Source organism: Rhinolophus ferrumequinum, chromosome 16 (genome assembly GCF_004115265.2).
Source record: "Rhinolophus ferrumequinum isolate MPI-CBG mRhiFer1 chromosome 16, mRhiFer1_v1.p, whole genome shotgun sequence".
Classification (NCBI taxonomy): Eukaryota; Metazoa; Chordata; class Mammalia; order Chiroptera; family Rhinolophidae; genus Rhinolophus; species Rhinolophus ferrumequinum.
This window is the reverse complement of record NC_046299.1, coordinates 14,855,444-14,869,272: the sequence shown is the minus strand read 5'-3', so window position 1 is coordinate 14,869,272 and position 13,829 is coordinate 14,855,444. Positions and strand designations below refer to the sequence as shown.

The 13,829-nt window shown below is 46.3% G+C and overlaps 1 protein-coding gene across 36 annotated transcripts in view; it reads left to right on the top strand.

Moving 5' to 3' along the window:
- The first annotated feature begins 1,996 nt into the window (after positions 1–1,996).
- TCF7L2 (transcription factor 7 like 2) overlaps positions 1,997–13,829 on the top strand; it is a 193,633-nt gene continuing 181,800 nt past the window's right edge. For all 36 annotated transcript variants that reach the window (XM_033130032.1, XM_033130060.1, XM_033130056.1 and 33 more), the window contains exons 1-3: positions 1,997–2,700; positions 2,979–3,045; positions 3,254–3,378. In XM_033130032.1, coding sequence (XP_032985923.1) covers positions 2,512–2,700; positions 2,979–3,045; positions 3,254–3,378 — 381 coding nt within the window. In that variant the 5' untranslated portion in view covers positions 1,997–2,511. The remainder of the gene's footprint in view (positions 2,701–2,978; positions 3,046–3,253; positions 3,379–13,829) is intronic.

Genomic DNA, 13,829 nt, shown 5'->3' with positions numbered 1-13,829 from the left:
TGTTAAATCCATTTGTACATGGATTTAACAGTGAAGCATTTCATTCTTCATGTTTTTACTTGGTGTTTTGAAATAATCCCCTTTCTGTCTCCACTCTTCCTCTTAGAAACTGTGCCCGCCTTATTTATTTATGAAGTCTGAAGGTTAGTCCTACCTGCTGAGACTAATTAGTCCTGTGCTTTGTATCCCATTCAATCCTGTCTGATTAAATGTACACATTTGTTTTACTTCTTTTCAGGCTCCTTCTCACTCTGCTTCTGATTTTCTGATTAATATTAAAGTTGGGAGTTACAGTCATTCTCCTCTGTCGCCCTCCCCCCACCACATTCTTATTTTGCCTGTGTCTTACTCTTTAGTGTGCAAATGTGATTGTGAATTTTTTCCATTGCAGGGGAATTCGTGGGCCCTGTCAATCTTGGTATCATTATTTTTAGTAGTCTTCTTTCTGAGACCTTAGCTTATAAAACAGTTTTGCTGAAACCCCAAACTCTTCTAAATGTTATGTGGTAAATTTGTTTTCTTTTGGAAATCTTAGGTGCTAATAATGGGCTGGCTGAAAAGCAGGTGAGATATTTTTAGGGATGGGTGGGATAATTTAATACATCATGGATTCTAGACCAACACTGTTCCTTATAGACAATTTGCTAATTCCTATCGATATCCTTTTTTTTTTTTCCTGACTCTTTCTGTCCCCTTTTCTTGTAGTTTCCAGGCTACTTTTCACTGCATATTGGTAAGAAAATGAGTATTCTTGCTCCATCACCCAGGAACACAGTTTTGGAAGCCAGGCCTTTTCCCCTTTAACATAATTCTGTTCCCCATTTTGTAGCAAATCAATCTGCTCCCCAGGAGAGTGCCTAAAAATCAACAAATAAATTCCTGCCTCAAACCCCAGGTTTTCCATCTCCTCCCTGAGGTCTTCCAGCATCAGCTTGGTTAGCAATTTCCTGCCAGAGCCATCTACATCTTGATTATTTGGTCACTCTTTCCCGGATTTCATTTCAGACCCCCTTGGAGAAAGCCTCCAGCACCTCTGATCCCAGAGGTTGGTGAACTTTCAGTTTTATTTTCCCTGATGGTGTTAACGCCCAAACTTTTCACCTCCAAAGTCAGAAAGGACTTTGAATCCTAGCTCACTTCCTACCACCTCCGACGTCAGTTAAAAAAAAACAAAACAACACTCTATATTTAAAAGTATCATGTATTTTTCCTTAAAGGTATTTTTAATGTCCCTAGCAAACACTAGAGTATTTGATTGTTTTTTTGGATAAAAAGTCATCTTGGCATATTTATTCTAGTGAGACGTTTAATGAAATGATTCACTATTAATAAACAAGAAAGGGAGGGAAGACCTCGTGAGTTAATGGTTTCTTTCACTGCAGATGACCAGGAACTCTGCCCAGCCCTCCACTTCCCCAAGCCCTCTGAAAGTGGAGGGCTGATCTTTTCTTTTGACCAACCACTTCTGTTACATACCGCCCAAGGGTGGCTGATTTTACTGCTGGATTAACCACCAAGCACCCCCCCGCCCCCTCCCCCACATCCCTTCCCCACAATACTCTCCTCCTCTTTCCTTCCTTAAGACTTATTTCTAATATTTCTAAACTGCACTTTTTCTGGGCCTCTCCCCATCCCCGCCCCCCAAGTGGGCTTTCCTTCCGCCTTCCTAGGCTTGGATTCCTGACTCGGTCGCCACCCCCTTCCCCTCCTCTCCCACTCCGCATTGTCTTTCTGAAGCCGTCCCCCTCCCGGAGCAAGTCCCGGTCCCCTCGCCCAGACTCCCGGGCTCGCACACTCAAGCGCAGGCCTCTCCCCCAGAACACTCCTCCCTCCGTCTCTCTCCCTCCTCCTCCCCCGCCCCTCTCCTCCTCCCTCTCCCGGCGCCCGAAAGGATCATTGTTAGCCGCCCCCGCCCCGCCCACCCCGGCTGTTTATTTATGCACACGTCACCCGGACAGCCCCGCCCCCCGGCATCTCATTAAGCGAGTGTGTTCCTCTCGCCCTGTCAATAATCTCCGCTCCCAGACTACTCCGTTCCTCCGGATTTCGATCCCCCTTTTTCTATCTGTCAATCAGCGCCGCCTTTGAACTGAAAAGCTCTCAGTCTAACTTCAACTCACTCAAATCCGAGCGGCACGAGCTCCTCCTGTATCTTCGGCTTCCCCCCCCTTTGCTCTTTATATCTGACTTCTTGTTGTTGTTGGTGTGTTTTTTTTTACCCCCCTTTTTTATTTATTATTTTTTTGCACATTGATCGGATCCTTGGGAACGAGAGAAAAAAGAAATCCAAACTCACGCGTGCAGAAGATCTCCCCCCCCTTCCCCTCCCCTCCTCCCTCTTTCCCCTCCCCAGGAGAAAAAGACCCCAAAGCAGAAAAAAAAGTTAACCTTGGACTCGTCTTTTTCTTGCAATATTTTTTTTTGGGGGGCAAAACTTTTTGGGGGTATTTTTTTTTGGCTTTTCTTCCTCCTTCATTTTTCTTCCAAAATTGCTGCTGGTGGGTGAAAAAAATGCCGCAGCTGAACGGCGGTGGAGGAGATGACCTAGGCGCCAACGACGAACTGATTTCCTTCAAAGACGAGGGCGAACAGGAGGAGAAGAGCTCCGAAAACTCCTCGGCAGAGAGGGATTTAGCTGATGTCAAATCGTCTCTAGTCAATGAATCAGAAACGAATCAGAACAGTTCCTCCGATTCCGAGGTAGGAAAAGCCCCTCGGGCTGGTGGGGTTTTTAATCTATTTCCTGGGCTTGGCAAATGTTGCTTAAAGGGAAGAAATCGGGGCTGGGGGCGGCGGCGGGGCGCCGCGGGGCCGGGCGGGCGGCGTGTGCGTGCGGTGCCACCATTGCAAAAACTTGTAACCCTGTTTTTGTTTCCCCCCCCAAACCCCCCGACCCCGCTGATTCTTTTTCTCCCCCTTTTCCCCTCCTCTGCGTGGCGTTTGCCCCTCGCCCTCCCCACCTCCACCCCTCCGGGAAGGCGGAAAGACGGCCTCCGCCTCGCTCCGAAAGTTTCCGAGATAAATCCCGGGAAAGTTTGGAAGAAGGTGAGTACGCCCCGCGCGCCCCGCAGCCGCCCGGAGCTGCCCCCCGGGCCCGCCGCCCCGCGCGCCCCGGCCCCGTGTCCCGCTCGGCCCGGCCGTGCGCCGGCCGGGCCGGGGCGCCCGGCCCCTTGGGCCACTTTCTAAAAGTTTCTCCTCGCTCTCTCCCGCTCCGCGCGGCCGCCGCCGTCCCCTCGCCGCCCCGCCATGTTAGCGGCCAAGAGGCAAGATGGAGGGCTCTTTAAGGGGCCACCGTATCCCGGCTACCCCTTCATCATGATCCCCGACCTGACGAGCCCCTACCTCCCCAACGGATCGCTCTCGCCCACCGCCCGAACCGTAAGTGCCTCCGCGCCCGTCCCCCGCCCGCTGCCCGCCTGCCCGGCCCCGCATGCGGCCCCTGCCCTACCCCCTCCCGCCTCCTCCCCTCCCTCCCCCTCCCGCCTCCTCCCCTCCCCGCCTCCCCTCCCCCGCTCGTGGCCCAGGCCGCCCGAAACTCTCCAAACTTTTCTGCCTTTTGTGGACTGGATTTGTTTGCACTTCGCCATGTTCTTGCTTTCAGTTTGCTGCTTTGTGATGTTGGGGAGACCTTTCTTTACAAGCAGAGCTTTGTTGGGGGGAAAACAATCAGAAGAACTTTTTTTTTTTGCGCTCTGATTGCCCCCTCCCCCTTTGGTGGTGTTGTTTGTTTCTTCACCCTGGGAAGATGACTGTGTGGCTCTTTTCTTTTCTCTCTCTTCCTTCCCTCTTCTGTGGCGTCTTGGGCTTTCCCCGGTTAACCCCTTGGCTGCCGCCGCCGGGACTCAGTAACTGGGCTGCGCCGGTTGCGCGGGGTAGAGAGTGGATTTTGCTCCAGGCGTTGGACTTGAAAACTAGCGAGCGAGCGCGCGCGCGGAGCCCGGGGCCCTGGAGAAGCGCCTCGGCTTTCTCTTTCGGCCAGTTATTTATTTAGCTTTCTAGTGGTGATAGCCGGCTCTCAGCCCTCCTCCTCCTTTGCCCTGGAAGGTCACGCTTGGCAGATTGGTCCCATTGCAAACTTGCGGGCTCTGGGCTTCCTCTCCTTTGGCTACCCTGCAGGGCCGCGGGCGCCTTGGGCGCTGTGGCGGGCTGGACTGCCTGGCCGCTGGCTGCGGGCTCTCCCGGGCCGCGCGGGGTGGGAAGGTCCCTGTGGCCCGGGTTCTTGGTTTGTGGGCAGCCGGGATGGCCTCCTCCGAGCAGACTCGATGTATTTCTAGGGAATTTTGGTGCCGTGGGGCTTAGAGCGGGGTCTGCGCTCACTAGCTCCATGAAGGCCCTCAGTGGGCCCTGGGGACCAGGGACCACGCCGTGCGGGCCAAAGGGGGTGCAGAGGGCGAGGGAGGCCAAGGACGCTTCTCCTTCAAGGGAGTGGGCTGCTGATCGCGGGCCTTCCAACTTTGGGGGCCCCAGGGCGGCGCAGGGTGCCCAGGTCCCGGGGCGCTTCTCGTTGCGAGCGTTCGGCGCCTACCCCTGACATTTGTTAATAAGGCTTATCCCCTTCGCAGACCGGCCTCTGCCCCCTGCCCTCGTCCTGAACCTCTACCCCCCACTCTCTAAAATGCCTGGATTGCGAATCTCTAGACGCAATCTCTCGCCGCCGTTTGTGCCTGCTTTCCCGGAATTGTCATTTGCACCTTCTCTAGTTTGGACCCCTACCCCTTATTTACACACGCACTACTTTTGTTTTTTTCTTTTTCGGTAACTTGAGAATAGCAATTTGAAATAATGCACCCACTGTTCAGCAGCCGTGGATTCGGTGCTAATGGCCGAGGGCTTGCCAGTCGGGAGTCGATCAGATCTACAAGTGTTTTTAAGTATTAAAATATTAACTATCAGGTTTGACTTGTTTTTGGGCCCTGGCAAAAATGGCAAGGGCATGCTAGACCGGTCATTTTTTATGGCTAGGAATGAGAAATAATTATTCTCCCCTCCCCTGCGCCCAGGCTGCTGCATGCTTGGGAAGCTGGGAGAGTGCTTCAGCCTGACCTCCCTGCAGGGCCAGCTCTTTCAGGCGGCAGGGGCCCGGCTGTGGGGGGGGGGGGGGAAGCACAGTCCGGCTACGTTGTCTTTTTTGGGGGAGCTTGTGGGCATCTGAAACCAGGAGCATTCGGTTCAGAATCCCAGGGTTTGTGTACTCACAAAACCCGACCAAGCAACATTCCAAAGTAACCATGAGAATTTCTTACTCTCATCCCCTCCCCCTACGATGGAAGCCTCCCTGGTGTTATTTTAAAATCCACTTGGCCATCTGAAAGACTCTGAAAGGCCATCTGAATATTGAGCTGTGATGGCGGGCTTGATGGCTTTCTTGACTCTTTGCAAAATCCCTCTCTCTGACCGCTGGCAGTCTCGCCATACTGTCTCCAAAAACTTGAGCAGTTGTGTTGTGCTGTAATTAGGAAACAGGGAAATTGTCAGAGGCAAATAAATGACTTCCCGGTGCGAAAAGGAAGGCTCCCAACCATCGGTCCCCTTTGTGGGCATTATAGGAATAGATGGCGTCTCGTTATTTTAATTGTGGACATCGCGGGTGGCCTTGTGCTGTGACATCAGATTGAGTCTAAGAAGACATTTCTGAACTCAGTAGGCAGTTTTCTATTTGCATGTCAAACACCAAACGACATCTTTGTATGCACTGCCCCTTCTACCTTCCTGTCTGTTACCTGGATTAGATTATGTGCTCCAAAATTAAAGTTATTTATTTAGGCCGGGCAGCAGAGCAATGGAAATGAGGACGAGAGGCTGTTGTGTGTCACTCCTGACGTCTTCGATCAGAGGGGCCAGCTTGCAATTCCAGATTTGATACAGCTGCCGGAGGAATCTATAGGCAAGACAGCGGTCTTTTCATGCTCATCTGAAATTCTTAGTGCTTCCTAGAGGGTGTTTCGGAGGGCAAGGTGTAAAGACAAATTAGCTGTGCGTTTTATTCTTTTCCAGACCCTCCTTGTTGGTCGTGTTTTTGCTACATTTTCTGTCACTTATGAGTGTACCTGTAAGCAGCTGCCTCCTTTACGAAGCCAACTCTTTCGATCCCTATTTTCTACTTTTCTATATAAGAATGTAAAGAATTATGGAGTGTCATTAAATCGGCTTATGATGAATAATACATTATCTCAAGAATAATGCTTTAATTGCTGAAGATGCCATAAAGCTTGATAGTAATAATTTTATTTTAAAACGACAAAGATTTCTGCATAACATTAATTTAGTCTTTGATACAGTAATAGGAACAGCTTTTAAAAAGACAGATTGGAATACAAAAATGCGTTAAGGAGAGAGGTCAAGTTAAATAGATGGGAAGTGATAGAACTGCAAATGTTAGAATTGTGGTAACATTTGTATGTTAAGAATACTGTTACCATATTAAAGTTGATAGGAAAAAGTAGTGTTACATTTCTTTTTCCCACCTGCTAAATGAGACATGGGGATATGGTGGTCGGAATTCCAGTTAGGTTTGAAATTACTTTTTTAGGACTTGATTATTAGAGTTCTTGCGTCTTTTATCCAAAGTTATTTGCTTTTCAACTGAGCTATTTGCTACTAGTTTGAACAAATAAATATGCAGCATCTTGAATTCATTTTTGAACTTGGAATCCAGCGTTTAAAGGAAACCAAGAGGGACCTATTCACTGGGATTTTATTTAGCTCGGCAACTTTTCTTTCTGCCTTGTGAAAAATGGATGTTTTCTCCTCACTCAAACAGCATAATCCTTTCTAATACAAAAGATCTAGACCTCGGAGTGTGAAGGGTTAATGGTGGTCCTTCCCTGTTGTCCTCCCACCCCCCACCTTCACCCCCCCCCATTGTTTTGACAACACTTTTCAAAGTGTGACATTCCAAGCCCCTACATAACAATGTAATATTACTGTAATTACACAGGTCATTACATTTTAAATAGAGAACACTAAAATGCTTATCGCCCTGAAAAAAGAACAGGTGTTCTTGCCCTTCTTTGGTATTTATGCTAATTGTTTTTCATCTCCTTCAGAAATATTTATGGCGAACATGTTTAGATTTCAATCTCACGGCAACAGTATTAATTCTGTGCTAATCTTTATAGGTTGGGGTTTAATGTCTGCAGTATGGATTATGGGTTCAACATTCACCCAGTAAGTCATATTTTAATGATTATAAATTTAATGTGCCAGCACTTTGCCGTTTGTTGAATTTAAAGCTTTCTGAAATGCCAGAAACAAACTATTAAGCAGTTGGGAGCCGAAAGTGCTTCTCTGGAAGAAGTGTTTTTGGAAACTTTTGACGGCTAAAGGGAAGTAGCTTTCACTGATGCCCCCTATCTGATTGAGAAAAGATTTGGAGGAAGACAATCCCAGGTCTTGCTTAGGAGTTTTCCTCGCTGATTTGAATTGTACTGATATGGATTTCATTTAGAGTGTCACTGCTGGAAGCTGGTTAGCTTTCTGTTTCTTAGCAAGCTGTGAAAAAGTTACAGGAAGGTTTCCGGGGGTTGGCAGATCAAGAATGCAGTTCCGTGAGCATCGCAGGATAACTGCACTTCTGCACGCCATTGCAAAAATATTTGCTTTAGAACACTCACATTTTAATCGTTGTACAAGAGGCTGTGCTTCTACAGATTTCAGGAGACGTCTTTCCAGGTTTTGAATGCCTTCTTCCATCCCACGAGGTGCCTGTGTGCCTACAAAAAGTGCCTCGAGTTCTTGGTTGAGAAGTCCTGGGCAACTTCTCTTACACACGCACACTGGGTAAAAGAGGAGGTATCTAAGAGGATTTCACATTTTGTCAGATGTTTCACAACAGGGGCCCCCCGAATCACATTAAAAATGCATTGGAGGGAAAGGACAGCTGCAAATTTTTGTGCGGACGCGTGTTTCTGGACCATGACTAAAACTCTCGAGGACCTTTTCCCCAGCTGTCTGGAAGTTATGTGGAAGTTGGTTTATTGGCAGTTAAGTATGAGACAACCTGGATTTAGCAAAGGCCCTCTCCTACACAGGAAGTAGATGACATATTGGGGGAAGGGACGAGACTTCAGGCAAGGAGTGATTTACTCCTTTTATTTTGCTTTTTTTTTTAAAACCATGGAGTTGCCAAATAAATAAGCACTTTCCAAGGAAGTAGGTTGTAAGCTTTTTAGTCTTGGTAAGTGGAATTAGATAGTATCTTTAACCGCATTTATAACTGTTTTGAGGTGACACAGTACAGAAGTTTTTGAAAAGGAAAGGTGAATCAAATTCTAGATGCTTTGACTTTTGAAGAGGGGTATGATGTGAACATCTGAGTTTCTTCTGGGAGTGAATATTGGCAACTGTGTAAGTAAATCTTCAACTCTGAGTTATAATTGAGCACATTTGTGAAGGAAATGGTTAATTTTACAACCAAAGGCAAACTTGCACCTCGACAGGTCTGCTGAAAGAAATGTGCCCCAGTCCTTTGCTGGCAAGCGCCACCGGGTCATAAATCCACAGGCTTTATTTACAGCCCATAACACTTATGAATGTTAAGATATTTGACGCCACGTTGGCCTTATAATATTCAAGGTCCGCAGACATTGGCAGTAGCTCAAATTTCTCTCACTAATTATAAGCAATGATATGGGGGTGGGGGTGGAGGGAAGCCCATCGCAAATGTTGCCCTCCCCCCTCTTCTGACCCCCACCTCTGCAATCTGAGCTTCCCGAGGCAGACACCCCCTCCTTCAGCAGCTGACTTGTACTTTCCCTCTAGGCTATTGTTATACACATTTATAAAGAGCACTTTCAGGGATGGAAATTCAGTGGGGGGCTCTGCACAAACGCCCTTTTCAAAAGCAAAGTTGCTCTAGGTGTTTGCATCTTTTTCCTTTTCTTCTGGTTTCTCCCCTATTCCTTTCCTTTTTCTTTCTTCTTCTTTTTTTTTTTTTTTACAGACTATGTTGCCTATATTGTGCATATTTCCCAGAATACTTAAAGAAACCTGATACGGGAGACTGCTCTTTAATTTATATGATGTTCCACTGAGCTGGAAGGGAAAATACACACGTTGCATAGTGCACTAGTTAATGTGAGGGTTTAGGCAAAAAAAAAGTGAGGGAAAAGAGAGTCGATTAAAAAAAATCAATGCATGAGAAGGAAAAAATCCAGGTTTATGTTGGGCATGGGAAGGCCACTCCTTTGGGAAAAGTGCTCTGGTGTCTGAGGGCGGAAACACCCTCAGAAAAGTCACCCCGGGGGCAGCAACAATGCTTGACTGAGACAGGCTAGGAAAGTATAAAAAGATGAGACAAAGATTTGGGTTTGAGGGGGAATGGCGTGATTGAAATTGGGGATTGGAAGTTGCTTATCAGAAGCGAAAGTACCATGGGGGAGCAAAGACAGGCCCCAATCCACTCCTCACCCAAAGTGCTCCATCCAGGAAAAGACACGCTTCGTATCAGTTAGTGTGTGAGGCTCTGGGGGCGGGGCATCTGTGGTCCAGACCCTGATGTGTGGGAGAAGGCCAATTTTAATTTATTTTTAAAAAGTGGGCCGCTGTGTGTGTGTGTGTGTGTGTGTGTGCACGTGCGCGCGCGTGTGACAAGCTGACCACATGGTAAAGGGAGTCTGTGGGGTTCCGAGGTGTGTGGGAAACTGTTGAAGGGGGCTGATGGCTCCGTCATTTCTGGCTGGATTCTTCCCTCCATCCAACGCAAACTTAAAGACCGAATCTGAAAGGTTTTATTTTCTAATCAATGGAATGCAGAAACTTACTAGCCCTTAGGGACAGATATGAATCCCTTAACAGCTCATTACAAAGATGGGGCTGTGGGATCTTTGAATGGGTTATCAGCCCTGGTGTTCTTTGGTTTTCCCAGGATAGCTTTTCCTTCCTTAGGCACATCTGATCTCGGGCTGGTAATTCAGCCCGATATGTTTTATTCTTTTTTTGATGTGAAGTGGCACCAAATAGTTCGGTCTACAGGGGAAGGAATGGCTCTTAGTGGGATCAGCTCTGAAGGAGTTAAAATGGCTTGCTAAAGTTTGGCATCATGAAAATAAATTTGAGGCCTGGTAGGCATTAGCAGGGCACAGCACATTTACAGAGCTTAATTAGTACGAACTGTAATTGTTCATGGTCGGCCAGAAGAAGTAATGTTCAGGAAAAGTGGAGTCCTCTCTTGCAGTCTTCAGTTTGAAACCGATAAATCACTTGCATATTTGTGCAGTGATTCAAATGGAGCTAAGACCTGTCCCATCCCAACATGTGGTAAATTGTAAAGTCAATGAATTGCAGATGTAGGCTACAGTGAGATTCTCTAAGAAAATGCAGAATGAATGGGAAAGAGTGATGCTATAAATATTTACTGAGAAGATAACTAGGTTCCTGCGTGCTGGGCCAATTATGATGTACTAAATATATTAGGAAAATGCTTAAAAAATTGAGAGGATTTGTGTGGGTCTTGGGGTGGGTTGGTTTGTTTTAGAAAGTGCCATAAAAGGCACTATGTTATTGTCGTGTCAGTTTTATTAAGCCTGAATCACAATGGCATACCCAGGAAAGGACATATGAAACCCACATTAATGCAAATTAATTCGTTATGAGTTGCAGCGTTGTGACTGCTAAGTGGAGTAATGATGGGACATCATTTTAAGAGTGTTAGTGTAGCAACTTTTAATGAAAATGCTGTGTTAGGAACATGTCTCAGCACTTGAGCCCACGTGTTTTTGTAAGCTAGAAATGTGTCTTGTACAAGAGCAGGCAACTTGATTCACTTTATATATCCCCCCACACAGTTTAAGAACTTTATGTTTTGATGTCTAAAGAAAAATCATCTAGTTTTTCCTCAAAAATCAACCCAGAAGTGCTGATCACCATAACCAAGTTCAACTTCAACATTTTTTTTTTGTTTTGCAAGAGATTGCAGCACAAAGTGGAAAAACAATGAATGTAGCATCCCCCTATAGACCTATAGATGTAACTTTCTTGAAGCAATTTTTTCCCCTTTTTTTCTTCTTAGAGGATTTTGGTCTCAGGCAATGTTGCAAGTCAATACTTCTTTCCCCAAATGTGAGTAGGTGGATGTGTGTGGAAGCTGTAAAAGTTAATGATCGCTCTCTGACTCATAGCTGATGGTTTCAGGTTGAGGAAAAGAAAAGAAAAAAAAAATTAATGAGGGTAAATAGACATTTGATGGAACATGGAGACGGTCGGAGAGGTTGTTCTTGAGTCGAATGGCATGCGTTTTGTTGCGGCAGGATTTCTGGAGAATGCCAGGAAGTGAGAAGGAGATGCCTTTGTTTAAGTTGTTGTTTTAGGATGGCTTAAATGTTGGGTGTCTAGCTCTTTGCAGGAATGTTTAAGCCCACATACTTACTTACCAGTCAGTGCTGGTTTTGCCTTCCCAGTGGAAGTCAGAGGCCCCTTGATAGTTTTGAAAAGGACAGGCCCAAAGTCCTGCTCAGAAGTTTACTTCCCATTAAACATCAGAGGCTCCCCACGTAGGGCCAGGGCTGCTGGTCCTGTCCTGAAAATGACCGATGACCTCAGAAAAAATCTTAGATAACTTAAAAAAAGGTATTTGTCATTTTAGCCAATGGCATGGAAATCACACTTCGAGTTGCTCATGGTGGTATCTACAGGATAGAAAGGAAAGTGGAACCCCCTACCCCACCCCCCAAAAAACCCAAATCAAAACCTTTTAGGAACTGAATCTGGATTTATTACTTTTTTAATAAAAGAGAGAGCCAGGCGATTCATAAAGCTGAAAATAATGCAAATGCTCCACCTCTTCCTAATTTAGTAGAATGAACAGGCATTAAAAAAAAAAAAAAAGAATCTTCATCACCCTGGAAGTTCACTTAGTGCTGGAAAAACCAACATAGGGTTTTCGTTTTTTCAGTTGCTTTTGAGGATGAGATCTTTCTGGTTGTAAAAGCCGGGTCCCTTTCCTCCCATCTCTGGAAGTCTCTGATGTCTTGTATCTGCAACATCAAATTTAGGGCAAGTAGTGATGAGAAATAAAACAGGAGAAATCAAGATACCCTAATAATAAGGGAAGCGCTTAATCGTAAAATGTTGGCTTTTCACTTGCTGGAGAATTGTGGCGCGCCTGTACTGAGCAGTCACATCTTCACGGTTCTTCCTGGGGACCGGTCACCTGGGGGTGTTGGAATTTGGGGGGCGGTAGGCTTGGCCACTGTAAACAAGCACACAGGAAGGGAAGGTTTATTTTGTTGGGAGTTTCACAGGAAGGAATGAAATGGAAAGTACCTTGGAGTTCTCATTTTGGTGACTGCTCCCAGGACTGCGCTCCACACTCCTGGGAGGGAGGGACCAAGTTGAAGGAAGATGTGTTGCATGTCCAGGTATAACAGCCACAGCTGCTGGATGAGGAAGTGACGTGGAGTGCTGCAGGTGACAAGAGGAGGGCAGTCCCAAGAGTTGAGGATTGTGGGAACCTGGTTCATAAACTCGGATAAGCCTTGGATAAGCCTTAGATAGCCCTCTCCTCCTGGATGTCCCTCCTCCTCCAAAAACAAAGGGCCAGCCATCTCTTGTTCTCTCCTTCCTTATGGCTTTTTACAGAGATAGAAATACATTATTGTTCCAGTTTAGAATGTCAAGTTTTTACAGGGTCCTTATATTTTATTTTTGTCTGCAAAAGCTAGGCTCTAACAAACAAGGCATCTTTGTGTTTTACAGGGAAGGGAAAAAGCAGTTTAAAGTGTGTTTAAGGAAAGAGTATTTGGGAAAAGAGGGGGTGGAAACCCCAAGGAGAAACAAGAAAATTGTTAAGTCTTCGTTGCTATAGCTGGGGGAAGTTGAGCGCAAAATCCCTCCAACACAGTGGCTACTGGCTGGGAGTCAAGGCCTGATGGGAGCTTGTGCTGTGGGTACTTATGAGCTGGTCGAGGTTCTTCTGTATAGCTGGACACCTGAGGAAGGAAGTGACATTGCTTGGGGGCATTAGGATGGTGTGTGTGAAGGTTAAATTAACTTTGTCCTACAAGATTCTTTGGGACCTTGCAGCTGTATCTTTACTGTTTCAATTGCAGCTTTCTCTCCAAGTTGTGTTGTTTGGGTGGTGATGAACACCGGAATTAAGGCTGGAACCCGACAAGTGAAAATTGAATTTGGTTTAGCCCTAGTTTCATTAATGTATTCATAAGGCTGTGATTATGTGAAATTTTGTTTCCACGACCTATACTTAGTTATCAGGTGTCCATTCAATTTTAATTGACAATATGAGATTCCTGTGGTTATCCTGAGTACAGATTGCCTAGGGCTCCGCAGGGTCTGTGGGAAGCAAAGCTTGGACAAGTTTCCATTAAGCTCTGAATCAGGCAGTTGGAAAAGAGAATAAAACCCGCTGAAAAGGGGGGACACATTGTTAGTGTTGCCTTCTCTACTTAGAAGGAGAACCCCACCCCCCCTTCTCAGACAAGAGCTGCTCTCTGGCCAAGAATTCCAAACTCGCAGAGGAACCTGTCCCTTGCACAAAAGTTGTTTTAACACGATGCAGAATTGTCACAGTAATTAGTGCAATCTCCGCTTGCTGACTGGCAGTTTTCACAAAAAGGACGGGGCAAGGGGTGCAAATTCATCTTTCTTTTTTCAGGGATTCACTTTAGATGACCTGCTTCTGACTGTGTGTGGGGGGGGGGCATATCTTCAATTGCTCAGCGGTCATCTTTGCTTGTTTTAGGGAGTGGGACTTATTCTTCTGCTTTGTCAGGCGAAGGAATACTTTCTGTGGTCCACCTGTATTGTGCCCCCTTTTAGCTTTGATTAATACTATGTTTTGGGGCAAGCAGACTCAAAATACTCATACATACCAG